The sequence below is a fragment of the Schistocerca cancellata genome, chromosome 2 (assembly GCF_023864275.1).
Source record: "Schistocerca cancellata isolate TAMUIC-IGC-003103 chromosome 2, iqSchCanc2.1, whole genome shotgun sequence".
Taxonomy (NCBI): domain Eukaryota; kingdom Metazoa; phylum Arthropoda; class Insecta; order Orthoptera; family Acrididae; genus Schistocerca; species Schistocerca cancellata.
In genome coordinates this window covers 1,075,032,069-1,075,055,294 of record NC_064627.1, presented here as the reverse complement: position 1 = coordinate 1,075,055,294, position 23,226 = coordinate 1,075,032,069, and the positions used below count along the sequence as shown (strand labels likewise).

General features: G+C 41.1%; 1 protein-coding gene across 1 annotated transcript in view; it reads right to left on the bottom strand.

Annotated features, from left to right (window-relative positions):
• Positions 1-23,226, bottom strand: part of LOC126163080 (succinate dehydrogenase cytochrome b560 subunit, mitochondrial-like) — an 81,732-nt gene that overhangs the window by 18,909 nt on the left and 39,597 nt on the right. The window contains exon 3 of the mRNA XM_049919989.1: positions 1,902-2,098. Coding sequence (XP_049775946.1) covers positions 1,902-2,098 — 197 coding nt within the window. The remainder of the gene's footprint in view (positions 1-1,901; positions 2,099-23,226) is intronic.

Sequence of the window (23,226 nt, the reverse complement as noted above, 5' to 3'; positions counted from 1 at the left end):
AACAGCATTGCACAAGATTACATCTGTTACCCCAAATGCCTGGAAATGTTGCCGCAGGAGTTTTTTGTAAGTGTCCTAGCCTTTGCCGCATTATCTTACACAGGGAATGGCAGTGGATATGTTGTGGTGGGGCCACGGGTTGTGCCAATGTAGTCAGCTGCCAGCATCTGCTCTTGCTCGAGAAGAGATTTAAGCACTGCCACCATGCAAATTAAACTCGAAGGACTAATGACTGAAGCGGAACACATGGGGTTGAATATCATACTAGTCACCAAAGAAGTGTTCTAACTGAAGGACATTGTAATTTATTGCTCAAACAGTATACACGCATTTAAGATAAGGCACAATACAATCAGCAATTTGCAAGTGGCCAGCGGAGCCTTGCGTTCTGGCCTATATATTCATTAGTTCCAACAGGGGGCACAGCCAGCATGCTGCACATTCAACTGCTGTCGCATTAGCAGGCGGGTGGCTTCCTAGTCAAGCACACACTTCACACACAAACTATGAAGTGCCACACACACAGAATTGGTAATTACAGCAAAAACATTTCTCACCATGCTAACCTAAAGACAAGAGTGTTGTCATATGGAATCATCTTCTGGAGCAGTGTACCTAACGAAAATAAAGTGATTATTCAGCAGAAGTGAGCAATAAGAATACTATGTACAGCAGACAACTGCACATCTTAAAGAAAACTTTTTAAGGATCTTTGAAATACTTACACTCATTTCTCAGTACATTTACCACTTAGTAGTTTGTGTTGCTGTTGATAAAAATCAGTTTCAGCTGGGCTATTATACTCAGTCATAACCAAGAAATAAAAACAATTTTCAAGCAGTCTTTGCCTCCTTGTCCACAGTTCATACTGAGTTATGTACTCTGTTGGTAAGATATTCAATAAGCTGATGTCTAACATAGAGCAAAAAATTGGGAATCCCAACCAATCCAAACTGGATAGAGTGAAACAGAAATTTTGGCAATTGTCAGGATTTTGGTGGTATCTTAACTCGTCTTCCACAGGAATCATTAATAGAATTTAAAAAGGAACTCAATACTGCTAAAAATTACAACTATCCTATGAGACAATCAATTTCACTAATTAGCAATGCTAACCCTTTACCAAGTCTACTTTTTACCAATATACTTACCCTCAAAACCTGTACCATCAAATCTAGAGACAGCAGTAGGTTATAGACTGTGGAAGTGAAGTTCTTGGCATCATTGTTCACATAAAGTAGTAAATCAGAGATCCAGAATGAAAAGATCCATCAAGAAACAAGTGAAGCACCACTTGATACCACAGGATCAATTAAGGCTGAAATTGTCTGGACATGTGAAAACAATGAAATAAACAAGTGAGAAAATGGCTCGAGGAAGGCAAGGGACTAGTGACTGACCCAGGAAATGGTAGATCACTAAAGTGAAACAGGATCTAGATGGATGTGAAGTGGAACATCACTATGTTGAAAGGGAAAAAGTGTACCTGGATAGAAAAGGGTGGTAAGTATTCTTATACTGTACCTGGCCAAGTAGAAAAGTTTAATTGATGATGATGGTGATAATGATGGTGGTGGATTTTAGCCTGTCATGGAAGCTCAAGAACATGTGTTAAAACTGGCAGGAGAGATCTGCACATCAATTCTGCAATATTTTGAAACTGTTGGATCTCTGTTGCTGTTTTGTGGACCTTATTATCAACTACCTATTTTGTTAAGGATTGTAGCTGTTACATTATTTTTATATTGTATTGTTCAAATATACATACAGACGTAATCCAAGCAATATAATATAATTTATAATATATCATAATAATATAATATAATTTATATGTAAATTGGTGTGGACCTTTCTGTAAACCAGAATACAAATGGTCAACTTGACTATCATCAAATATTTACCTAGACCCAAAGTTGTCATGTAGAAACTCAAAGCTAGCCCTGTCATTCGGTGAGTGATTGAAAGCATTGACGTTAGTTGCATTTTGTAAATGGAAAGGTGAGGTGACTGTGGCCGACCCAGCCTAGCATTTCTCTCATCATGGGTTTCATTGACAGGAGATTCAATCTTTGTTACTTTTAGTGTAATGCATCGACACCTGCAAAAAAGACATACACAAATGGACAAATGGCATATGTGCTGATTTCTTATATATATACAATAGAAGCTAAATCGCAAAAGACAAAATCATGATCATTCAATGTCCTGTATGGATACCATTACAATCTTATCTACACACATCAAAAAAGGTACAGCAAATTGGAATAGAGATCAACATAAACATCATTTCCGCCCTTTATATTGCTCATTAAAATCACACATTGCATATTGTACCACCATAAAGCAAGACCTTAAGAGGTGGTGGTCCAGATTGCTGTACCTCTAATACCCAGTAGCACGCTGTCTTGCATTGATGCTTGACTGTATTCGTCACGGCATACTATCCACAAGTTCATCAAGGCACTGTTTGTTCAGATTGTCCCACTCCTTAACGGCAATTTGGTATAGATCCCTCAGAGCGATTGGTGGGTCACATCGTCCATAAACGGCCCTTTTCAATCTATCCCAGGCATGTTCGATAGGGTTAATGACTGGAGAACATGCTGGCCCTCTAGTCAAGCAATGTCGTTATCCTGAAGGAAGTCATTCACAAGATGTGCACAATGGGGGCACAAATTGTCATCCATGAAGACGAATGCCTCACCAATATGCTGCCTATATGTTTGCACTATCAGTCAGAGGATGGCATTCACGTATCGTACTGCCATTACAGCACCTTCCATGACCACCAGTGGCATTTGATACTCCCCCATCATGCCACCCCAAAACAGCAGGGTATCTCCTCCTTATTGCACTTGTTGCACAGTGTGTCGAAGGTGTTCAGCCTGACTGAGGTGCCTCCAAACACATCTTTGACGATTGTTTGGTTGAAAGCATATTCGGCACTCATCGATGAAGAGAATGCGATGACAATCCTGAGCAGTCCATTCAGCACATTGTTGGGCCCATCTGTACCACGCTGCATGGCGTCGTGGTTGCAAAGATGGACCTTGCCATAAACATTGGGAGTGAAGTTGTGCATCATGCACCCTGTTGCGCACAGTTTGAGTTGTAACAGGACATCCTGTGGCTGCACGAAAAGCAATATTCAACATGGTGGCGTTACTGTCAGGGTTCCTCGAGCCATAATCTGTAGGTAGCGGTCATCCACTGCAGTAGTGGCCCTTTGGCGGCCTGAGCGAGACATGTCATCGACAGTTCCTGTCTCTCTGTATCTCTTCCATGTCTGAACAACATCGCTTCAGTTCACTCCTCTTGTTGAGAGTCCTACCTGGCACAAAGTAACAATGCAGATGTGATCGAACTGCGGTATTGACTGTCTAGTCATGGTTGAACAACAGACAACAAAAGCCGTGTACCTCCTTCCTGGTGGAATGACTGGAACTGATCGGCTGTCGGATCCCATCCATCTAATAGGCACTGCTCATGCATGGTTGTTTACATCTTTGGCAGGTTTAGTGACCTACCTGATTTCATAGTCTGTGAAGTATTTATAAGTAGGGGTCACAGACCAGTGTGGAAGCAAAAAGCATCCTGTATGGCTGAAGCAGGACCTGTTCTGATGGCAGTTCCACCTCAGTGGCAAAAATACACTTTGTAACTGTTCATTTTACGTTGACCACGTCTGGATATGAACAGTTGCATGGGCATTGACTTAAATTGGTGTTGTGAAGTTATAATTTTGATTGTGACAATACCTGCAGACTTCGATGTTGGTAGCATAAATGAACAAAGCTTATGTCACATTGTTACATCAACTTTCACCTTGCTGTCGACAATTTGGATAATGCTTAGTATCTTGTTGTGAACTTCCTCAGTGATGTATTAAATCATTGTTCATGATCTGGTCTTGACTGTGAGTTGCTGGCCACTGTGGCCGAGCAGTTCTAGGTGCTCCAGTCCGGAACTGCGCTGCTGCTATGGTCGCAGCTACAAATCCTGCCTCGGGCATGGATGTGTGTGATGTACTTAGGTTAGTCAGGTTTAAGTAGTTCTAAGTCTATGGGACTGATGACCTCAGATGTTAAGTCCCATAGTGCTCTAAGAGCCATTTGAACCATTTGACTGTGAGTTGATGCTAACATACACTCCTGGAAATGGAAAAAGAACACATTGACACCGGTGTGTCAGACCCACCATACTTGCTCCGGACACTGTGAGAGGGCTGTACAAGCAATGATCACACGCACGGCACAGCGGACACACCAGGAACCGCGGTGTTGGCCGTCGAATGGCGCTAGCTGCACAGCATTTGTGCACCGCCGCCGTCAGTGTCAGCCAGTTTGCCGTGGCATACGGAGCTCCATCGCAGTCTTTAACACTGGTAGCATGCCGCGACAGCGTGGACGTGAACCGTATGTGCAGTTGATGGACTTTGAGTGAGGGCGTATAGTGGGCATGCGGGAGGCCGGGTGGACGTACCGCCGAATTGCTCAACACGTGGGGCGTGAGGTCTCCACAGTACATCGATGTTGTCGCCAGTGGTCGGCGGAAGGTGCACGTGCCCGTCGACCTGGGACCGGACCGCAGCGACGCACGGATGCACGCCAAGACCGTAGGATCCTACGCAGTGCTGTAGGGGACCGCACCGCCACTTCCCAGCAAATTAGGGACACTGTTGCTCCTGGGGTATCGGCGAGGACCATTCGCAACCGTCTCCATGAAGCTGGGCTACGGTCCCGCACACCGTTAGGCCGTCTTCCGCTCACGCCCCAACATCGTGCAGCCCGCCTCCAGTGGTGTCGCGACAGGCGTGAATGGAGGGATGAATGGAGACGTGTCGTCTTCAGCGATGAGAGTCGCTTCTGCCTTGGTGCCAATGATGGTCGTATGTGTGTTTGGCGCCGTGCAGGTGAGCGCCACAATCAGGACTGCATACGACCCAGGCACACAGGGCCAACACCCGGCATCATGGTGTGGGGAGCGATCTCCTACACCGGCCGTACACCACTGGTGATCGTCGAGGGGACACTGAATAGTGCACGGTACATCCAAACCGTCATCGAACCCATCGTTCTACCATTCCTAGACCGGCAAGGGAACTTGCTGTTCCAACAGGACAATGCACGTCCGCATGTATCCCGTGCCACCCAACATGCTCTAGAAGGTGTAAGTCAACTACCCTGGCCAGCAAGATCTCCGGATCTGTCCCCCATTGAGCATGTTTGGGACTGGATGAGGCGTCGTCTCATGCGGTCTGCACGTCCAGCACGAACGCTGGTCCAACTGAGGCGCCAGGTGGAAATGGCATGGCAAGCCGTTCTACAGGACTACATCCAGCATCTCTACGATCGTCTCCATGGGAGAATAGCAGCCTGCATTGCTGCGAAAGGTGGATATACACTGTACTAGTGCCGACATTGTGCATGCTCTGTTGCCTGTGTCTATGTGCCTGTGGTTCTGTCAGTGTGAACATGTGATGTATCTGACCTCAGGAATGTGTCAATAAAGTTTCCCCTTCCTGGGACAATGAATTCACGGTGTTCTTATTTCAATTTCCAGGAGTGTATTTGAAACCATCATAAATGTTTTTGCTAAGAAGATTCAGAATGATACTTGCATTTCATTTCCCAAGTCCAGCATAGCAGCAGCAGCAGCAGTAGTAGTAGTACTGTAACATTAAATGGGAGTCACTAGTGAGTTTGATTTAAACGTGTTTCTCGTCCTTCAGAATTAGCATTTACAGTTGAGGCTCCATGAATTCTTGTGTTTGGCAACTGGAACTTTGCATTTTCCCGTGTTACTAATACATGCCAAACTAATTGGAGAAAATAGCACATTCACAATATAATGTGTTTTTCACCAGAGTAGCATGATATTTATTTCTTCCTGAATTGTGTTGTTCATGCAAAGATTTACTAGGCCACGCCAGTGAGAGCTCAGTTTAAGAATGACTGCAGAACAGGTTAAGGACTGGTAGGGTTTAACAGGTAGAGGATGTGCAGATGGACATTGTGTACAAAGAACAAAAGGAAATATCTCTGTTATCACTTGATCAAACACCCTAGTTATTCTTTTGCTTACGGTTGCAGGCAGTCAGTTCCAGTATACAATGCAGGAATGTTTTTATGCATCTTCGTACCATCTATTTAAACCAATGTACTATTCTCCATGGCTACATAGTCTGAGACCTTTTGAGGAGTGCAGGTCTGATGCTATGCACAAATAATATTTATTAATTCAATGGATATGGGAACAGAATGTTACTAACTAATGGCTAAAAAAAACTGATTGAGAGTTGGCAATTTTATTATCATCATTATTATTATTGCTATAATAAATTCAAGGCACATGTATGTTAAACAAGAGCATACACTTTTTAGTTACAAGCATACTAAACAAGTGTTGTGGAATCTCTCAGATACATAATGGCAGGCAAAATTCAGAAAGACAGATAAAGTGCACTTATGCTGTACTGCAGCTCTCCTTCCACATGCTGCTGTTGGCAATTTGTTATCATTGTTCACAGCGAATTGAGTGATGGAATATGGTAACGATGAAAATCACTCAATTTTATAACCTTCACTGTCACAAAAATGTCACCGTTTTTTCTGAATATGTCATGATTACTGAGGTTATGGTTAGATTTGGACCTAATATTCACTTGCAGGAATGAAATTTATAATCTTTTTTGGCACACCAGTTAGCTTGTCCCCCCCCCCCCCTCCAAAAAAAAGGTCCTGATTTTCAAATTTTTGATTAGGTTGGAATTTAATAGTACAGCTTAAGTTGCAGCAAGTGAAACAAGCATCAATGGAATTTATAATCCTAGACGTCAGAAATATATGACTGATTTTTCCATCTGCATCATAATTTTTGAGGTTCTGGTTAGGGTGTGGCCTAACAGCACAGCTTAAATTGCTGAGAGTGAAACAAGCAGCTATAATATTTCTAATCTTTGTTGTCACAAATACTTGGCTGTTTTTCAAAATGTTAATTTTCGAGGTTGTGGTTAGGTTCGGACGTAATAAGTCAGCAGAAATTGCTGCAAGTGAAACAAAATACCAGTTAAATTCATTTATGAATCATAGGACTTTACAAATTAACATAAGTTGAGTGGCACCACATCCAACTCATGATTTGTTACATTATGTCCCATCATTCACCACATCAACTGTTACCAAAAGCATCGTGTGATGAAGCAAGCTGGGGTATTTTTCTTCCCCTCTTGTTATGCCATCTGCTTCCTTCAATTAGTTTTTTCACTTTTAACTAATTACTATTAACATACGTGAGTGTAATCTGCATTTTCAGGAAAGAGAAAGGTTGGCCCTCAGTTTTAAAGAATATAACACCAGATCTAATTTTGTGCTTAGTTTTATGTATGTAATTGATTTTCTAATTTATTTCAACTATTTCTAGTTAGTATCTTTTGTTACAGGGTGAAATCAGTAATTGTTTTGTAACTTAAAAGTCTGTTGTTGACTTATAAACAAATAAAAATTCTGTAATAACTGTGAACATTTGGAAGACGAAATGCTGGTAATCTTTCTATTTGGTTCTATTCGAAAACATGTTAGCAAAGCCAGCCATTAATTAATTCCAAAGTAATTAACAGTTTTGTCAAAAGTATTGTTTATATAATGATATTCGTTAATTTCACAATTTAAACAAATAATTTGGCCTAACTCTTGTAGTAGAAGAAACTGTTAAAAAGAACCAATTTTTCGATGTATTAAGTTAATTTAATGAGTTTAGTTTTAATTGTAATTTCTGTAAATTAATCTTCAAACAATGTGTAGTTTCAGCACCTATTATTATGAGGATATATAAGGGTCCGATTTTTGGTCCTGAGACAGTTAGTCCACAGCTGAGTTTCAGACGAGAAACCTGTGTTTGTTAGAACAACAACAATGCTTCAACTTATATGTAGAATAAGTGTTACACAATTAGGCCGAGTGTAAAAATAATGACAGCGTTTGCTCCATATGTACCTTTCTATTCTTCAAGAACCGTGAACTTTGTGGTTTGGTTTTTACTGCTCGTAGATATTCAACAGTAAACTATTGTAGCAGTATGAGGATGTTTGCCTAAAAACTATTAATGAGGCTTATCGAAAGTTAAACAACAGTGCACTGGCCATATTAAATGTGATTATGGGGAGTTGTGAAAAGTGAAAGTAAACGACTGTGGAATGAAAATGTGCACCTGTAGGCTATATCATTTACAATAGACAGTACTGCATTTCCACCCCCTATTTTTTAAGCCAGTATGTCGACACCGAAAACAACAAATGAAGAAACAAAGAGGGCGAACACTGTCACAATCGGACTCAGTACCACACCTTCGCTTATCGTCAAAAGTATGATCATATGGGGTATCAAGTGAAATTTGTGACTGGACTGAGGACTTTTTGGTAGGGAGGACACAGCAAGTTATCTTGGGTAGAGAGTCATTGTCAGATGTAGAAGTAACTTCAGGTGTGCCTCAGGGATGTGTGTTGGGACCCTTGCTGTTCATGTTGTATATCAGTGACCTTGCTGACAATTTTAATAGTAAAATCAGGCTTTTTGCAGATGATGCAGTTATCTATAATGAAGTACTATCTGAGAGAAGCTGCATAAATACTCAGACAGATCTTGATAAGATTTCAATGTGGCAGAGATTGGCAACTTTCGCAGAGATTGGCAACTTGCTCTAAATGTTCAGAAATGTAAAATTTTGCTCTTCACAAAATGAAAAATGTAGCATCCTATGACTATAATAGCAATGAATTATTGTTGGATTCAACCAACTCCTACAAATACCTGGGTGTAACACTTCATGGGGATATGAAATGGAATGATCACATAGGTTCAGTAATGGGTAAAACAGGCAGTTTATTGGTAGAATACTGCGGAGGTGCAATCAGTCTACAAAAGAGATTGCTTATAAATCACTCGTGCGACCAATCCTAGAGTATTGCTCAGGTGTGTAGGTCCCGTACCAAGTAGGACTAACAGGGTATATTGAACATATACAGAGAAGGGCAGCACGAATGGTCATAGGTTTGTTTAATCTATGGGAGAGTGTCACAATGATACCGAAGGAACTGAACTGGTAGACTCTTGAAGATGGACGTAAACTATTCCAAGAAAGCCTATTAATGAAGTTTCAAGAACTGGCTTCAAATGATAACTCTATGGATATACTACAGGCCCCTATGTATTGCTTGCATAGGGATCGTGAGGATAAGCTTAGAATAATTACTGAATGCACAGAGGCACTCAAACAATCATCCTTCCTGCACTCTGTAAGTGAATGGAACAGGAAGAAACCCTAATAGCTGGTACAATGAGACATTCTCTCTGTCACACACCTCACAGCAGTTTTCAGAGAATAGATTTTGATGTAGACACACAATCAGGCGCACACGACTGCCAACTCCAGCAGATCGGGCCAGAATGCAATTACAGTGTGGGATGGAAGCAGCAACCTGGAGGGAGTGGGGAAGGGGAATGGATAGCAGTGTATGGCTTGAGGGAGAGAAGAGCACTCTCTGGCAGAATGTGCTGGGACTAGAATGCCAAGAGGCGCAGCGTCAGGAGGTTGTGGGGCAGGGAAGGGGGGAAAACCAAAGCAAAAATGAAGAGTAGCTGGGAAATATGGATGGCTTTGTTACTAGAGGGTGGCAAACAAACAGGGTGAGAGATGAGAATGGGGAGCTGGTGATAGGACAGAGAGGGTAGAAACTGTTGGGTGGAGCATGTGGGGACAGTATGTTGCCATAGGCTGAGGACAGGATAATTACGAGAGTGGAGAGTGTGTTGTAAGGATAACTCCCATCTGTGCAGTCTAGAAAAGCTGGTGGTGCCGGGGAGGATCCAGATGGTTTAGGTAGTGAAGCAGCCATTGAAATCAAGAATGTTACATTCAGCTGTTGTGTTGTGCTACAGGGTAGTCTACTCTGCTATTGGCCAGTTTGGCAGTGGCCGTTTGTCCTTGTTGGTAACAATACCAATATAAAAAGCCGTGAAATGATTGCAGCAGAGCTGCTAAATGGCATCTGCTTTCACAGCAGCCCAGCCCCTGGTGGGGTTGGACAAACATGTGACAGGGCTTGAATAGGAAGTGCTGGGTGAATGGATTGGACAGATCTTGCACCTGGGCCTTCCACAGGGATATGATCATTGTGGCTAGGAGTAGGGATTGGGAGCAGCATAGGGATGGAGTAGGGTGTAGGGAGATGGGTGTGCAATGGATCACCACTTTAGGAGGGATGGCAAGAACCTCAGGTAGGACTCACCTAATTTCAGGGCATGATGATGGGTAACCAAAGCCCTGGCGAAGGATGTGGTTCAGTTGTTCCAGTCTGGGCAGTATTGGGTGATGAATGGGGCACTCCTTTGTGGCTGGTTCTTAGGAGTGGTGGGAGGATTCAGAGTGTGAGGGGAAATGCCACAGGAGACCTGTTTGCGAACTATGTCTGTGGGATAGAGCTTATCTGTGAAGGTCTTGGTGAGACCCTCAGCAATGTGGGCAAGGGATTTATTACCACTGTAGATGCACTATCCCCCGGATGGCCAGGCTGTATGGAAGCAATTTTTTGATGTGAAAGGGATGACAGCTATTGAAATGCACGTACTGTTGGTGGTTTTAACATGGACAGATGTGCGGATGTAGCCATCAGAGAGGAGGAGCTCAACACCTAGGAAGATGGTATGCTGTTTTGATGATCAGGTGAAGCGGATGGGAGAGAAAGTGTTGAAGTTGTGTAAGAATGAACATAGGATGTCTTGGCCCTGAGTCCAGATCATGAAGATATCATCAATGAAGCTGAACCAGGCTAAGGGTTTGGCATTTTGAGAGGCTAGGAACGTCTCCTCTAGATGGCTAATAAACAGGTTAGCACAAGAGGATACCATACGGGTGCCCTTGGCTTTGCCACAGGTTTGTTGGTATACCTTCCCTTGAAAGGAGAAGTAGTTTTCAGTTAGGATAAAGTCAGTACACTGTATGAGGAATAAGGGAGTGTTTGTAGTCTGAAGGGCACTGGGAAAGATTATGTTCAATAACAGTTCAACCATGGCCATGAGGGATACTGGTGTATAGAGAGGTGGCATCAATAGTGACAGTCAGGGATCCAGGAAGTAAACGGGTGTGGGGGTGGGGGATGGTGGTGAGTCAGTGAAAGAAGTGGTTGGTATCTTTGATGTTTGAGGTTAGATTACAAGCAATTGGTTGGAGGGGTTGGTCAATGGAAGCCGAAATTCTTTCAGTGGGCGCACAATAACCAGTCACAATGGGGCAACCGGGATTATTGAGTTAGTGAATTTTGGGGGAACATGTAGAAAGTGGGTGTTAAGGGCGTCATAGAGGTGAGGAGGGGAATGGATTCAGGGTAGAGGTTCTGGGAAGGGCCTCCGGTTTTCAGCAGGGATTGGAGGTTGTTTTGGGCTTCTGAGACGGGATCACTTTGGCAGAATTTATAGGGGGAGGAGTCAGATAATTGGCAGAGGCCTTCTGATTCATAACAACAGTGGTGGAATCCTATGGGCTGCTCTGCTGTGTTTCCCGATACTGTCCATCGGATAGGGCTCCCAGAGCAGTTCTCAGTTTACTATGCAGAACTGTTTGCCATTCTGCAAGCATTAGAGCATATGCGCCGACATCGTGGCACGAAATTCATCATCTGCTCCGATTCCCAAAGTGCTCTACACGCTCTTGAACAGATGTACCCGGCAGATCGGATGGTGCAAGAGGTGTAGGACGCACTCCTGCTCTTGCAACAGCAGGGTAAGGATGTAATTTTCTGCTGGGTTCCAGGGCACATAGGGATTCCCGGAAATGAACTTGCAGATGCGGCTGCCAAGGAGGCTTGCTCCATCCCACCTCCTGCTCACTGTTCCGTCCCCCTGCAGGCCGTTACGTCTTTCATGACTCGGAAGGTCATGCATTGGTGGGAGGCTCAGTGGCTGGACGTGAGGGATAATAAGTTGCGAGCGGTGAAGGATTCTGTCCGACCGTGGCTCACCTCCTTCCGACAACGACGCGCTGAGGAAGTAGCCCTTACACGGCTTAGAATAGGACATTGTCCTTTGACACATGGTTTTCTGTTACGTCGTGAGGAGCCACCAACGTGTCAGACATGTGGGGGACAGCTGTCGATACGACATATTTTAACTGAGTGTGTTTTATATGCGGGTTTGAGGGAAGATTTCAGTTTCCCACCAGACCTACCCTCTCTTTTAACTAATAATGAGGCGAGTGTCGCTAGAGTTTTACGTTTTTGTGTGATGTCTGGCCTTCTTCCCAAAATATTGGGATTGAAGTCTTAATGTGCTGTCCAGTGGTTTGGTCAACCATTATTTGTAAGTGGTTACTCAGCCACCGTTAATTATTTTTACCTGTTTGTACAGCTATTTTCTTTTTAGTTTTATCTCCCTGTTTTGATGCGCTGTGTCCAATCTTGCCATTTGAACGATACCAATTCTCTCACAATTTGGCTCTGAATTGAACTTTTGGGAACGGGCGCTGATAACCTCGCTGTTGTGCACCCTAAAACACTAATCATCATCATCATCATCATCGTTGGAATCCTTGTATGCAAGTAGAATGGTTAGTTTAGGATTTGTTTTGATGCTGTGCATGGCTATTCTTTCTTCTGCTGAAAGGTTTATGTTCTGAGGAAGGGACCTGGTGAAGGATGGTTAGACTAAGTTGGAGGTAAGGAAATCCTGGTAGGCAACCAGCGTGTTGTTAGGAGGGGGGAGTTTCATGGTTGGATGGTGGCATGATCTGGGAGAGGCAGGGCTCAGTGTTGGAATTAGGTTGTGTACCGATACGCAGTACAAAATATTAAATCCTGTGATGACAAGTTGGACACAAAACGAAGTAAAATGGAAATTGTAAAACTTTAAATTATTGAAATCATTAGGCAGGGACTCTAAAAATGCGTGTGTAATTACGTGTCAGAATGGTAATTTGTAATGAAATGAAATAATAATAAAGCAAAAGACTCTATAAGATAATGGTATAGAATCTATGTAGCAATGTAATTGGCCTTTTACTCGCTGGTGCAACAAACCAAAAAGACCAGCGTTATTAGGCACACTCTCTGTTCTAGCCTTGAAGAAAACGCACACTATGGTGGCCATTTGGGATTGTAAGGTGTGAATTTTAAATGATATATTGTAATTTATGCTAATTGTGCATTTTTCTTTCATGTATACAGTGACCTTCATGCAGAAGTAAAAATAAGGTTTATTTTTCAAGGTTTTCAGTATGCTGGATAAACGACAAGAATGGCCGAACAGTCAACCATTCTTGGCAGATATCTTGCATAGGAATAATTTCATAATTTTGTCACTTTAAAAGACTCGCAATCATAATTAGTAAAGAAAAGAAGGTGCATAAATTAATTTATTTCATATTAAAGTGAAAACTAAAAACTTTTAGTTCAGTACATACATCGATCACTTCTCAGCAAAACAAAGATTATTTCGTTTAAAAAGGAAATACTTTCATTAATTCACAGGTTTCTTTTAATTAATTTAGCTACGGTAAAGATATCCTGCAGCAATGTTTTAACGTGATAAGCCGAAATATTATCCCTGAGATTAAGTCTACATTTTTGTCTCTATGAATGCTTCACATAGACACCAATTTTGCAACAGATTCTAAGAATGCCTCACGCGATCCTATATTAACAAGGCAGTGAGTCGCATGCTGTTAAATAATCGGAGCTCAGAGAACTAGTTTACGAAAGTATAGATTCCGGTCCCCAATATTATCATTATTCTTTCTTGTGTCCGCTCCGCCAAATAATTGCTCTATTCACTCTCTTGCCAGGAGTAAAATATCAGTAAAGATAGGTGTTGTGGCAGCAAAGAAGTGTTTCCCTTGCAAGAATTGGGAGAAGGAGGGAACATCTTTGAGAAATCTAGCATGGTTAAATTTGGGTTTAGGACTATAGGACTTTGGATAGAACTGAAAGTTCTGTGGAGCTGAGGGTTTTGGTGGAAAGGTTAAAAATAATGTTATGGGGAAGTTTCAGTTCTGATTTGGTGGAGTGGTGTTAGGGAGTTTTTGGGGCTGTGGCAAGTTCCAGGTGCCGACATGGAGTTCTGCCTAGGTTCTTTCCAATTTTTCTCGGCAAGTGTTGCGGACTGGTGAGCAGGGATCTGATCGGTATCTGAGAGAGAGCGTAGGTGCTAGGTAGCATTAGGTACTATGAGGGGTGGATGAGGAGGAACACTGTGGGTAGGATCCATGGGGAATTGGATACTGGTGCCCCGAGGCAGCAGAAGGATATCAGCAGGTTGGATAACTTATTGGGGTTGTGTCTAGAATGCCCCTCCAGGTGCTGGAGAGCAAGGGATTCACCTTCAGAAATGTGATTTATCAAGAGCTGGGCCACCTGTAAAAGCAGCTACGTCATTTACAGCTATGGTGCAATCATTGCACAGCTTTTTATACTGGTATGACTACCAACCAGCTGTACATCTGGATGAATGGCTACTGTCGTACTGTAGCTGAGGGTAAAGTAGACCACCCTGTGGCACAACATGCAACTACAAAAAATACGCTCGATTTCAATGGATGCTTCACTACATGTGCCATCTGGATTCTCCCCTCCACCACCAACTTTTCTGAACTGTACAGATGGGAGTTATCCTTACAACAAATTCTCTGCTCCCGTAACAATTCGCCCTCAATGTACAATAACATACTGTCCCCACACCCTCCACCCAAGAGCTTCCACCATCTCTGTTCCACCACTTCCTCCCCATTCTCATCTCCCACCTTCTTTGTTTGCCATCCTCTGCCAACACCCTCACCCATTAAAGTCCCGGCTCACTCTGCCAGAGAGCGCTCCTCTCACCCCCCCCCCCCCCCTACCTATACACTGCTATCCCTTCTCTTTCCCCATCCCCTCCAGCCTGCTGCTTCCGCCTCACATGATAGTTACATTCTGGCCAGAGCTGCTGAAGTTGGCGGTCATGTGTGTGTGAGGTGTGCTTGGTTGTGTGTATGAATGGTGTGCATTTCTCTTTTTCTGATGAAGGCTGGGGCTGAAAGCTTTATGTAAGTGTTATTTAATTGTGCCTATGTACAACTTAACATGTCTTTTTTAAGGTAAGCAGCAATCCATATTTTCCTACACTGTTGGTAAAACACAGTATTCTTCTCCATAAAATGAAGTTTTATGAGATTGATGAAGAAAGCTGAATTTATTAATTCAACCAATATAGTTCGCAGAGATAATTCTGAGTGGAGGAAAATCATGTACTAGGTTCCTAAGGCTCAATCTAGGTCCACTATTAGTCCTCATATAAGTAAATGATCTTCTGTCTAATATAAAAGAAGCAGAATTAGTTCTTTCTGCAGATGACACTAGTATTGCAATCAATCTAAGGATACATATAGAAGCACCTGCACATTTTCCCAGTTGCTTGGGACTTTGCTCTGGGTGAGAGATTCAGAAAGGGGCCAATGCCACAGCAGAGTCTCTGTAAAACTGAGCTGGTATCTCATCCAGACCTGGCAACTTATTTGTTTTAAACTGTTACAGTTGGTTCTCTACACCAGAAAAGCCTATTATTATGTCCTAGATACGGGAGTCTGTGCAGCTGTCAAACAATGGTACGTGTTTATGATCCTCCTCCATGAATGATTTCTTAAATGCAAAATTTAAAACTTCAGCTTTCCTTTTGCTGTCTACTATTGCCACACCAGACTCGTCAACAAGTGACTGGATTCAAGCCTTTGACTCACTCAGTAATTTTATATAGGACCAAAATTTTCTCAGATTCTCGCAAGATCTTTCACTAAGGTATGACAATGGCAGTTGTATGTTTCATGCATCAATCTTCTTACACACACACAAATTTCTAATCTTTCCCTGCTGACATTTGTGCACTATTTTATGAACCAAGTGTCCAATAGTCTCTGCTTCCTCAGTATTTTGCAAATTTTATTATTAGATCACAAAGGGTCTCTTCCAACTTAATCCACTTACTTGGCACCTACCTCTCCAGAACACAACTTGCAGTATATTAAAACTTGGACCATAATTCCTCTATGTACACTATACTAACTATAACTAATGAAGTCAATTCATTGTCTAAGTGGAGTGCTATCAACTGCTTATCTGCTCTTTCTAGCAGAAACACTATTATAACCTTCTTGACTGATTTATGAAATTTTGTATCCATAGTTGCTAGGATGACATTACGATCACTAATCCCTGTCTCTATACCGATACCTTCAATAAGGTCATGCTGTTTGTAACTGCAATGTCTGTAAGTTGTCGAACTAGCTGTCTGAGACAGTTTTCGAAAAGATGTTCAGATCTACTTCACAAGATGTCCCTGTTTATACTCAGTAGAGTAAAGTCGTCTCCAAACAATATGATGAAGGTACTTATGCATTACTGAGCACAGACTTTCTTTTAATGATTCTACGACTGTTACAGTTGAATCAGGTGGCCGCTAAAAACATCCAACGGTTACCCGTGTCCAGATAACTTTAAAGCCAGACTCAATTTCAATCTAGATAGGCACAATATTTTTGTTGACTGCAAAGAACACTCATCTTCTTATAATGTCTAATCTGTATTTTCAATAAAGGTTTCATGCCTCATTAAGTATTACAGAGTTTTCTACATCAGATTTCATACAGTACTTGATTACAGGAATAACATGAGCACTGTACCTTTAGTGGACAGCAATGAATTTGGGAACTTTGTTACAAATACTTCGGCAACTAACTGTTAAAATTTTTACTCTGCTACCCAAGTAGCTCCTTACTACATATAGAGCATCTCTGACCTACTGATGGAAGTCTCACAATTCTCTACCCCATAAAGCAGGCCCAGAAATTGGAAAATACCTGTGAAAGCAAAGATCATGATGTACAAACTGTATTATCTACCAATTTTTACCTATGGATCAGAATGTTGGACCTGGACAGAACTTGTGCAGGGCACTTGTAAGTGACACTTGTCACTTGTAAGTGACAGAGATGCACTTACTATGAGGTGTCCTGAGTAAGACGAGAAGGGCTAGGATAAGATATGAAACAATACAAAATACACTTCACATCAATTCCCTAAAAGAAACTAAGGAGTGAAGTAGGCTGAAATGGACTGAATCTGGGAGAAAACCAATTGGAAGACCACAAGAAGACAAAGAGACCACGTGAAAGATGATGTAAATCAGAAGGGTGAGGAGAAATGCTGAACAATACTCTGTGGGAAAGAGAAGATTGGAAGAGGTTTTGGGAACAACCTACATAAGCAGAAATGTTTTGAGAGAAGAAAAATAAGTACCTATAATTTGGCATTTATTCTGGATTATACAGCTCATATTTAAATATATTTGGTTTTTTGCTGAAATTATTTTGTGCTCCCTAATTTTACTAACTTATATTTAAAATGAAATACCAAATTGATTTTTTATATTATGTTCATCTATTAGTAATTGTGTAAGACAATGATTGAGTCAGTTCTTGTTTAGCTATTAAAATGTACAGTTGCTTTAGGTAAGTTAATGGTTAGCTATTGAAATGTAAGTTCCCTATTGAGTCAGTCACTCATTCGCTTTCATCATCACTACATTAATCGTATTTTATGGAATATAAGATGCTCAATTATTTTTAAGCAATTTTTTAAAAAAATAACATTTTTACGATTTTTGTTATTAGACTGCAAAAAACTTAGTTTATAAAACCAAACTGACCTTTAAAATTCCTAAAAATTGTCATCTGAGCTTTCTTCATCTTCATCATTGTCCTTCAGTGCCACTGAAAGTGTTACTTATACTGCACTTCTTCTCTGACTCTAGACCACAAATTTTCATCCATCGACACACTTGTTTCATTGTAGGCATATTATAGCTCCCTTCGGTGTGCATTCATTTTGAGTTTCATCCATCATCCATTTGTTCCTTTCCTCTCTCATATACACTTTAAATGGGTTATTTATTGAGACATCAAGAGGTTGCCATTGTGAAGTAAGTCCTCCCAGAAAAACAGCAAGCTCTATATTTCCCTGACTCAATTTCTCTTTCACAGAATTTTTCAAATGACTTCTAAACTGACCTAGCACATGAAGGCAACTCTTCTTCAATAAAGCACCTTTCCTTCTCTCCTGCACCCTGTCAATCCGTAATTTCATAACAGCCTGATCCATTCAACCCTTGTCATGTATGTAAACAACACCTGGCGGTATTTCAGAAGATTTTGGCATTGTTTTGTTCTTGAAAATGATCACTGGATTAAGTTTAGTACCATCAGCACAGCTTGAAAGGACAACAGTGAAGTGCATTTTTTCATGTCCACTTGTTTTTATAGTTTCAGTTTCAGCACATTTCATGGGAACAGCTCTGTTACTCGCCACATCAAATGTCAGAGGAGTTTTGTGCATATTTGCTATTTGGCTTATTTCCACACTGGTTTTCTTTCGATGCTGAATAACGAAGCAATGGAAAGATAATATTTCCTCTTCATACTCTTGTGGCATTTTCTGAGACACCTTGGTTTTTGGTCACATTTTAAGTCCATAACATTTCATAAACCACCCTTAACATCCATTAACTTTCACTGTGGTGCTAATTTACGAGTGCATATTTGAATCATTTTTGTATTAATTCCAGCCTGTACCATATGGATCCTTCCCACTAACACCAGCGTTTTTTTGAATTGCACAGGTGGGAACTTTCCCTGCAATACATCCTACATTCCCGTAACCCTCCTGGCCTCAACCTTCGTTAGGCACTGTCCTCACCCATCTGGCCCCTTCCCTGCTCCCATTCCAGCACTACACAGCCGTCATTCCACCACCACACCCAGACTATTTTTTATTTTATATTTTTAAAATTTATTTCTCTCTTTTTCTCTCCTTTTCCACTACTCCCCCCTCCCCCTCTCTCCTGCCCGCCGCTCAACCTGTAGCACTTCACTGTTTGCCATCCCCACCATACTATCCCTCCCCCTGCCCGCCCCAGCCTCCTCCTTTCCCCTAACCAGTCGCCACTCCTATCATGCACTGGTGCTGCTGCTCGCAGTGTGGCTTCAGTTGCCTGAGACTGCAGTCGCGCATGTGTGTGTGTGTGTGTGTGTGTGTGTGTGTGTGTGTGTTTGTGTGTGTGTGTTGTTGACAAAGGCCATTGGCTGAAAGCTTTAAGTCCGAAATCTTTTTTTGTGCCTATCTGCAACTCAGCCTCTCCGCTATATAATGAGTGGCAACTTTCCTTCTCAGAATATTGTTACATTCCATCCTGGATTTTCCATTGCTTGTCATATTTCTCAACCTCAGGATGCCATGAACACCTTCTTTCTTGTTTTAAACTGATAAGTTTCTCAAAATCCGTGTTTTGTGTTTCGGAACAGTGCCCAATTCAACCAAAGAAAACAAACTGATCTGAATTCCACTGCCCGTCATCTGAAGTCTGTGTAGTCAGGCATTGAGATTCCACTGCACTGAGACTGTGCACATAGTGGCAAACTCTTTTGAAAAAATCAGCTGTTTTCTACCGATGTCACTCATCAGCTGAATATATGTCACTGCCACTATGACCGCAGCCTAAAAGAGTAAATAACCTAGTAAATAGTGAAATTCTACAACATACAAAAAGGGGTGAGCTTTGTTAACAGAGGTTAAACTCCAGGTGGGTGCCAGGATGAGAGGATATGTTTGAGACCACATAATGGTAGGAAACGCTATCTAAATTTGCTCTTAGAGTCTGCCAACTTTGGTATCTCAAGACGGTACTGATTCATCTACAAAGAATTCAATGTGAAACTTTCAAAAACATTTTGACAAGAAATGTTCACTGGCATGAACTTTCATGGCAGATTAAAACTGTCCACCAGAAGAGATTTAAATGTGGATCTATCACCTTCCTGTTGAATTGTTTAAGTATACATCGTCAACAAATACAAGCTGCCCCATGAAACACAAATGTCAAGTTTCAATTGCTGCTCCAGCAAACAATTTAAATTTACAAAGGCTCAATAAACCCATTTTCTCATAAGTATATTATCCAACCCTGTCATCCTAAATGTTTGTAGCAAAAAAATTTACTTTTGAGCAGAAATGCGCAATTGTAAACCTGAAGACTACAAGTTGAGTACCTTTCGCATGGCTCAGATAGTGAACACTGCTATCTGGGTACCAAAAGTTCAGCATCAGACTTAGATCCTGTACTTACAGATATCAACTGGTAAAACTGTGAAGCAGTTATCGGAGATATTGGCCTTTCTGCTCATTACTGTCAGATAATAAAGCTAAAGACAGGCTTGGCAAAACTGCAGGACTACAAAAGGATGTTCTCAGAACATAATACATGTTTTTTCTAAGGCAGTGGTAAATCAAACCTAGGATGAAGTGAATATGGAAAACAATGTAGGTGCTAAATTCTCTAAGTTCTGCACATCGTTTCAATTACTTTCCGAGGAGACATTTCCAAAAGTATCATTTAAGGAAAATAGATAACTGCAGGCATTAGAAAGTCCTTCCAGACACTTAAATTTCTCAGTTCTTTATCAAAGCACTATTCTAATCCACAGTTCCTAGATTACTAACACAGGTATAAAAAATATACATGAGGGTACTGCTTGCAGAAAAAAAAAAAAAAAAAAAAAAAAAAAAAAAAAAAAAAAAAAACATATGTAATGCTGAAAGTAAGGTGAAGTATAGTAGTGTTGTATGACACAAAACCAGAAACTGGAAAAAACAGACACAAATACAATAGCACACAAATCAAAGCTGGGGGTAGTATAATACAAAATCCTTAGGAACTGGCAATTTTGTGAATGACTATTTCTCTGTTATTGCAGAGAAGTTGCAGCAAAATCTTACTTAAAAAACACACGTAGCACCAACAATGAGCTACAAAGCAAGAACAATGATGTTCTTTCCTACAAAAGAGCTTCAAGTTAAGGAGAATAATGCAAAAATTAAAAAAACAATAAATCAGCAGGTATAGGTGAGGTGCCATCCTCTGTTCTGAACATGTAGATAGAGACCCATTAAACAGACATAATGAACCTTTAACCTCAGATATTTTTCCACAGTAGCTAAGTCAAGCCCAAGTTACACCTTTACTAAAAAGATGTAAATAACATGAGGAGTATTGAAAACTACATCTAAATTCTCAAAAATGAATTGAATCAATCATGACAGATACGCTAATATTTACATGAATAACTACAACCATTTTAACAAAGTGCAGTTTGGTTTCTGAAGTGAGAAAAACAGAATAACGGACATAACAGAAACTTCCTGGCAGATTTAAACTGTGTGCTGGACCGAGATTCGAACTCAGGACCTTTGCCTTTCCGGGGTACATGCTCTACCAACTGAGCTACCCAAATGACTCACGACCCATCCTCACAGTTTCAGTTCTGTCAGTATCTCGTGTCCTACCTTCCAAACTTCACAGAAGCTCTTCCCCAAACCTTGCAGAGCTAGCACTCCTGGAAAAAAGGATATTGTGGAGACATGGCTTAGCCACAGCCAGGAGTGCTAGTTCTGCAAGGTTCACAGAAGAGCTTCTGTGAAGTTTGGAAGGTAGGAGACGAGGTACTGGCAGAATTGAAGCTCTGAGGACATGTTGTGAGTTGTGTTTGGGTAGCTCAGTTGGTGGAGCACTTGCCCGCAAAAGGCAAAGTTCCCAAGTTCGAGTTTCGATCGGCACACAGTGTTAATCTGCCAGGAAGTTTCATATCAGTGCACATTCCACTGCAGAGTGAAAATCCCATTCTGGGGCATAACAGATTTCACAAATGAGGTACTTGAAGCTCTTACTCACAGACTCATAATACACAATTTCAAACAAGCAAAAGTAATCTGCTACCACCGGAAGTAGACATAAATGGTCATACACTAAATGAAACATCCTACATAAAATTCCTTGGGTTTCAGTGGGACAACAAGTTAAAATTTATGTATTTTAATTGATTCAACTATTGAGGTCTTGGTGAAACATTCTATTTTATAATAACTAACGAAATCAAATAGAGAGTAAGGATGTAAAGCTCATTGAATTAGAAATATTACAAATTAAAAAACAGATGGGCATATCCCCATATTTACTACTGAGCAAGCAGACTCAATTCAGTTATTCACCCCTTTCAGCCAGCTTCTACATAGCAGTGGAACTTAATGCATTCATTTATAAATAGTAATCATACAAAGACCCATTCCCGTGCACAGAGCTTTATTCCAGTGTATGTTTAGTCATACAATAAATGTTATACTAATGGGTTTCATAAGACTGTACAATACATCTGTAACTCTGTCGAAATAGTCAACAGGAGATAACTATTATAGTCTAAGTAGAGAAGTGATAAAGTAAGAAATTACAATTGTTTACTTCTGCCTGGTTGTCATCTTTGGACTCAATTGTATCACGTAAAATACACTTGCAATCCAAAACCAACATTGTACAAAAATAATAAAGCTCTGTGAAACAAGAATAAAAAGTTTTTCCATTTAGTTATTTATTTATTCTTTGCCCATGGAATCTAGCTGATAATTTCCAACTGAAAGTATAGCAATGCAGTATGGACACGGTAACTGGTGAGTTTGGCATTGCACAATCACAATGATATGGAGGAGAGGATTGGGAGGAGGATATAGAATAGGGGGAAGGTTGACTGTGGGGAAGATGGTGTGAGTGCAGAACAAGTTAAGTTTGAGTCCTGGGGTAGGGTGGATAGGGGGCAGGTGGCTAGTGAAGTGAGGCAGTCATTGAGTGCTTATATTTCCACACAATGAATCTGTGTGCTCTCCCTGTGTCAAATGCTTATCTATAAATTTTGTGATGCATACTTCTTTAAGTGCCTCTCTATTTATTTTAATATCTTGTTATACATTTCATCTGATTTGAAACATTACATAGATCATTTTCCACTGATTTATAAAAAGCAGAAGAGTTGAGTCATCAAAAGGTACAGATAAAAAAGGATTTACTCCAAAAGCTAGGAAATTTTCTTTTACTTTTATGCACGCCTGTCGACAACTCAAAGTGTCCGCTTTCCAGTGAGTAGTCTCCTTTACTGTTAAAGTATTTACTGTACATTCTGCCAAAATTTTTCCACTATGATATCTAAAAAGATTATTTTGTAGTAGACAATATTCACAACTGCTTCCTTTTCAAGTTTCTCCTCCAACTGAACTGCACTGATAATTGTTGTGTTATCAGCACAAATAGCAAGTTTGCCATTTATATCATCTGCAAA